The sequence below is a fragment of the Diabrotica undecimpunctata genome, chromosome 2, assembly GCF_040954645.1.
Source record: "Diabrotica undecimpunctata isolate CICGRU chromosome 2, icDiaUnde3, whole genome shotgun sequence".
NCBI classification, from domain to species: domain Eukaryota; kingdom Metazoa; phylum Arthropoda; class Insecta; order Coleoptera; family Chrysomelidae; genus Diabrotica; species Diabrotica undecimpunctata.
This window is the reverse complement of record NC_092804.1, coordinates 122,787,789-122,794,137: the sequence shown is the minus strand read 5'-3', so window position 1 is coordinate 122,794,137 and position 6,349 is coordinate 122,787,789. Positions and strand designations below refer to the sequence as shown.

Here is a 6,349-nt window from a genome sequence, read left to right as displayed (position 1 = left end):
ATAGTTCTTGATATAAAATAAAGAAATAAACGCTCATGTGGTATTTATTCATCTTGAGAAAGCTTCTGATAGACCAATGGCAGCTCATATCACTCTAAGAAGGTAAGGCCAGAATTCGGGCAGCTGCCTATATTTTTGGTAACTGGTTCACGATATTGTCAAAAAAGGTATCAAATAGAAATTTAAAAAAATAGTGGCGGATGCTGTTATATTATGTAGGTATTTACTATTTCTGGACCAAGAAATTGTCAAAAATTTATCAAAACAGTTCCTTAAATTAATTAACAATAAAAAAACTCTACTTACCACCAGTTTTTACTGCTGATAGTACTTGAAGTTTGTTATTACGATTAAGTCTCCATAGTCTACAAAATTATAAAAATAACACTATTTCAATATTTACACACACGCACATTTAATATCACTTTTAAAGTTTGCCATATACGAAGTTCTCCCTTCTGTCTTTTTTGGTTGCAAAGTTTTTAATGTCATTATTATTAAAATTATCAATGCCATTTACAAAATGTTTTTCTGCATATAGCATACCTAAAGCACCTAAAGTCACCACAGAGTTCTGCTTCAGATGTTGACATAAAAATGGTAATTAAAATATTAAAAGTTTAATGGTTTCTTCAAATATACATTTTAAACCTTCCTCATTTAATAAAACTGATAGCGGAACAGCCCCAGAGGTAGTACTTAATTCATCTCTTTGATACAGTAACTGTAATTCAGATTTAAGCCGAGTTTTGTTTAAAAATAAAAATTGTCTGCACGTTTCATTAAGAAATGATTTGGGGGAAAACTTCCCCGACATAAGTAAATTAGAAGCAACTAAATGACCGGAGAAGATAAACCTTGTTTTTATTTGTAACAAAACTGCATCACATATCTTTAAGTCTTCCCGTTTTATGCTGGGCATGTCCTCTTCAATTCGCGCCTTTTTTCATTCGTTCATCATCATCCGTTTCTCTTTACGACGTGTTTATTTCTTGAATAATGTCAATAGTGACGTCCATTTGCTCCCTTACAGGGTAGATCGGGAGAATGGGAACCACATAAGGAAATATTTTATTAGCCTTTAAACAAATTTAAATATTGGCATAGAAAGGTTTACATGCATATTTTTGTTATATGTGACATTTTTTAAATACAACTAATTATAATTGAATTCATTAAAACAAATTAAAAAAGGATTTGGCCCCATTGCCATAAGGAAAATGATAAAAACAAAAACAAGGACAAAAATGGTGAAAAACTTTAATTCTGCTTGTCCAAACAAAAATCACATATCCTTTAAGGCTCTCTGCACCCGAACATTCAGAATGTATTAAAATTCCGCAACTTGTGCACCGAGACCACAATTCAAGTTTTACAATATCGTCACAAATAATGCTAGGAATTCCGTCATTATTAAGATCGTCACATTCATCGTCATCACACAATCGTGTTTCACTTTCCGCATTTGATGATCCGTTGGAAAAAGCCTTTTTAACTTGGCGTTTGGGCTATTTTTAACTCTTTTGTTGGGGGTTTAATTTATTCCTGATTTTTTACTTGGGGTTTGAATATGTCATTTTCTGGTGATGAAGCAAAAATCTACCGTTTTGATTTTTCTTTAGGGTTTTTTTTGTTTGCACTTTTTACTAATTGTTTATTATTTTCCTTTTCTTCTCGTTCTTGTCTTTTCTGTTGCTTTTCTTCAAAAAATATTTCAACAGGGGTTTCAGTTAAAATTATTGAATGTTGTTTTTGTCTTGAATTATTTTTATGTTCTTTGGCATTTTTGAAAAGACTGCATATAAAAGAGTAAGCACAAACCAGATAAATTAGAAAAAAAATATCCAAGCCTGCTTATTGATAGAACATGCATTTGTCATAATTAAATTCATTTGGTTTACTTAGTAATGAACGTAATTTGGGAGAGGGTAAGTTTCCTTAAGTAGTACTTTTTTTGTTTCTAATTTATTACAATTCAATAGATTATCTCTTACCAATTTGTGGGTTTTCACTTTGTCTGCTAAATCAATTTTATGCATATTAATAAACACAGACAGGTAATATTGGCATAATTACTATAACCTTTTTTGATCTGTATCCTTATAAGACAGCACCCTAATATGGGCTTTTTATAATTTCAGCATTTAATTTACTTTGTACCGTTAGACCTGAAGATGCTTTGCAAAGTGTAGAAAGCGAAATCGGTCGTTTGGTAGTAAAATTAAATTGATTGTGAGTAATTCTAATTTTTTTCTTTTACCTATTTGATTTAAAACATTTAAAATGCATTCAGTGATTCATTTCGCATCATGTCCGTCCAGCACGTAAAATCTACAAAATCTGGTCGTCCTTGAAACAAATATCGGAAAACTATCACTAAATGAAATTCACCAGCAACGTCTGTCGTTTCACCGGCAATCACTGCAACACAAAGAGAGTTTTTAATTTCTTTCCTAATTTGCTTGTGATAAACATCTAACATGCACTGAAGAGTTTATTTTGGGTTGTTTTGTCAAGTAGTTGTCTAACTCGGCGCAAAAATTGACCAGCTCCCTATTTTCTGAATTTTACTTTTCGTCGTGACCTCTGAAAGTTAACTCAAAAGCTCCACAAAACCTTACACAATTTATAATTAGATTCAAAAATTTTAAATATATGGCTGGAGCAATTTATCTGTGATACTTTTCTGTAGGGTATTAAAATCTGACCGCCGGAGCGAACTAGTATATGCCCGTTCCTAAACATAAATTTGAATTTACAGGGTGATTCACCAAGTCTAGCATAGTCCATCATCTTTATTCTTAATGGAATATTTTTGCCCTGCATATTTTTATATTTTTAAAAGCTCCTTCACAACCTGATCTTAATAAAGTATTAGATTAGATTAGATTAGATTAGATTAGATTAAAAGAGGTGGCCTTTCGGCCTATTCCACTGCGACCTTTTCAGATCTATTGTGGTCCTCTAGTCCTAGATAACATTCTCTAGTCTGACTCTTTTATAAAGTCTAGTAGCTTCGAGATTGTACCTTCCATGTTGCTATTTGCCGGTGGATTTTCTTCTCCTAATGCAAAGAACCGCACATTTGCCAGACTGTCACACTAACATAAAATGTGCTCTGCTGTTTCTTCTTCGAGGTGAGAGAATCTGCACACGTCATCATCTGATAATCCCATCAGCTTCAAGGGCCTATTCAGCTTACAGTGCCCTGTTAGTTAGAAGACTTACTATGGCTTTGTCTGTTTTCCTGTCTTTGCTTATTAGGTCTGCCGTAAATTTTGGCAAATGTTCTGTAATGAACTGTTTCGCCTGTCTTTGACTTGATGAATTCCTCCACTATTTCAGAGATTTGTGAGCTACCCACTTCCTTGTAGCCGTTCTTGTTACTGATTTTGCAACGCGGCAGAAGGGTTCCGGTCCAATGAATGGCATTGATGAGCCTTGTTTGGCCATTTCATCTACTTTTTCATTGCCTTTATGACCTTCGTGCCTCGGTACCCAGGCTACCGTAACCTTGCTACGGTCTCCTAGTTTATTTAGGGTACACACGCAATCCCATACTAGCTTAGAATTGACCTCTACAGAATTGAGTGCCTTAAACGCTGCCTGACTATCTGTGAAGATGGCAACTGAACAGAACGTTCTTTCCTGCCTTTCTATTTCTTCCACGCAGTGATGGATTGAAATTATTTCCGCCTGAAAAACTGTCACATCCTTAGATAGACTTACCGGGAAATGTATCCCTTGATTTGTCTCTACTATGCCGGCTCCCACACCCTCCGATGTTTTTGAGCCATCCCTGTACCAGGTAGCAGCAGCTTGTATGGGTACACCTTTATTCCAGTCTTCCCTGCCTGGTATCTTAACTGTGAACTTATTGTTAAAGCTATATCTCGTAGCTGTTGCATCGATAGGTTTCCCCATCACAATATCGGCTTTTAGATCCTCGATTAGCTTTCTGTTGTCAGTATCATGCATCTGGCTTATATGTCGTTGACTATGGATTAATCTGTGCATCAATGATCTGGTTTCGTCCTGTATAAAGATATAAAGTGGTGGTAGATTCAATAGGACTTCCAACGATGCAGTAGGAGTTGTTTTTATGACCCCCATAATACATAAGCATGCTAGCCTTTGTATATTACCTAGCAGCCTTATTGCTCCCACTTGCTGCGTCTTTGTCCACCACGTCACCGAGCCATAGGTTATCATGGGTCTAATAACCCTTAGGTATAACCATAGAGTCATTTTGGGGTTAAGTCCCCAATTCTTACCGCATATTCTTCTACATCTACCCAGGGACATAGTAGCTTTCTGTGTGGTTTTCAGAATGTGAATATTCCATGTAAGCCTATGATCAAAATATACCCCAAGGTATTTTGTTTTTTTGGCAAATGAAATCTCTGTTCTTCCCAGCACCGATGGTTTTAGGCCTTGTAGTGCTGTTTTTTTGGTGAAGTTGACGATTTGTGTTTTCTGAGCATTGACTATCAGCCTCTTTTGTTTACACCAGTCGTCAACTATATTTAGGGCTGCTTGCATTCTCTCAAAGTGGCCATTGCTATCTCTTTGTCTTCCATTGACTTTGAGATTAGCCTCTTTAGATCATCCAACGCAGAGTCATTATCTTTTAGTACTTTGTCTCTGATGTACCTATCAAGAAGCCTTCCCAGCCTTTTTAATAGAAAAGAAGATAGGCTTATCGGTCTACATGACTTTGGTGTTAGGTCTGATACTTTACCTACCTTAGGCAAGTATATGACTTTGAACTTTTGCCGTATTTCCGGTACGATTCCCATGTTAAATTGGCTTTGAGGAGCTTGCATAGGTGTGGTATCAATACCTCTAATCCCATATGCAACAGTATTGGATATATGCCATCTGTCCCTGGAGACTTATATGGCCGAAACTTATTTATAGCCCATCTAATTCTGTTTGGTCTTGTGATTGCTGTGGCTATTTCCCAATCTGTAGACCTTGGCCTAGTGAGCCTTTGGTCTATGTTGGTTTGCCTATCTGCATCATCCAGAGTTGTTGAGCATGGAAAGTGCGTATTTATCAGTTCTCTAAGACTTTCCTCTTTGTTGTCCGTAAATTTTCCATTAGCTTTCTTTAGGAAACCTACTTCTTTGGTTGTAGCACCATCCTTTGCCAGGACTTTATGGATTCGAGAACATGCCGGGATATCTGTAATCTCCCCACAAAACTCTCTCCATGAATTCCTTATGACTTTCCGAATTTCTTTATTGTATAGCGTTAGCTTATACCTGTAGGCATCCCAGTCTTGGTTACTTTTGGCTTTATTAAATAGGCTTCGGACTTCCGACCTCATCCTCTTTAAGACGTTGTTCCACCAGACTGTATTACTGCCCGTACTTTTCCTTATTTTTTCTGGACAGTTTTCCTGGTAAGCCACCATAATAGCTTCGTTTATCGTTTCTACCGCCGAATCTATAACCTCTGGGCCTTTAAACAAGATCGTAATTTCCTCGAGATTTTTACTCAGGGACTCCCTATAATATCCTACCCAGTTTGTATCTCTAGGATTTCTGTATTTAATTTCTGATGGAAAAATATCAAAGTCGCTTATAATGCTTGGTGGACACAGAGCCTCATCACCTGGAAAGTAGACTGAACACACCACCAGTTTCCTCTCTCCCACTCCCGTGGTTATAGTTAGAACAGCTATAACAATATCATCGGTGCAGAGCACCGGGATTAATGTACAATCTACTCTATTACTGTGAATTATACACGACCTTGACCTTATAGCTTTGGGTGTGTATGACACGACCTTACCTTGTTTGGTTGATAGGCCAGCAATCTTCTCACCTATCCTCCAAGGCTCCTGCAGGAGGGCCACATCAATGCCTTCTTGTTCCAATCCTCTAACTAGCGTTGCTGATGCGGCTTTTGCATGTTGAAGATTGGCCTGCAGGAGCCTTATTTCTCTCTTCATTGCGAAGAGATGGCCGGTTCTGGATTTCTTCTTCCGTGGGTTCGACACACTCTTGGACATTAGTCCTTATGAGTGTGTCAGCTCAACCCGAAAAAGGTTGTTCGTCTTTCTGAACCTCCATATGTAGGTAAGTTTCCCCTGTTTCACTGGAACGAGTTGCTAGTGGCTTTTCATTCCGTGTTTTTGTTTTCGCCTCTTTGGGTCGGAAAGTTAACCGTCCTACTCCAAAAAAGGGTGACATTTTTAGTTTCTGGAGTTCTTCTCGAGATTCAGAATCCATCGAGAAGGTCCATAACACCCCTTTGTCTGAAGGTTTACTATCCCAGACTGTCCATAGATGTGTCCTTAGCCCATGGTTATTTATCCTTAATCTGTTAAGGATCCTTTTGA

At 37.3% G+C, this 6,349-nt stretch overlaps 1 protein-coding gene across 1 annotated transcript; it reads right to left on the bottom strand.

The window, feature by feature from the left end:
• Positions 1–298: 298 nt before the first annotated feature.
• Positions 299–5,959, bottom strand: LOC140433891 (uncharacterized). Its single transcript, XM_072521864.1, has 2 exons — positions 5,013–5,959; positions 299–365 (listed from the first exon to the last, which is right to left on the bottom strand). Exons 1-2 carry the CDS (start codon positions 5,957–5,959, stop codon positions 299–301), a joined length of 1,014 nt encoding a protein of 337 aa, XP_072377965.1.
• Positions 5,960–6,349: the final 390 nt, after the last annotated feature.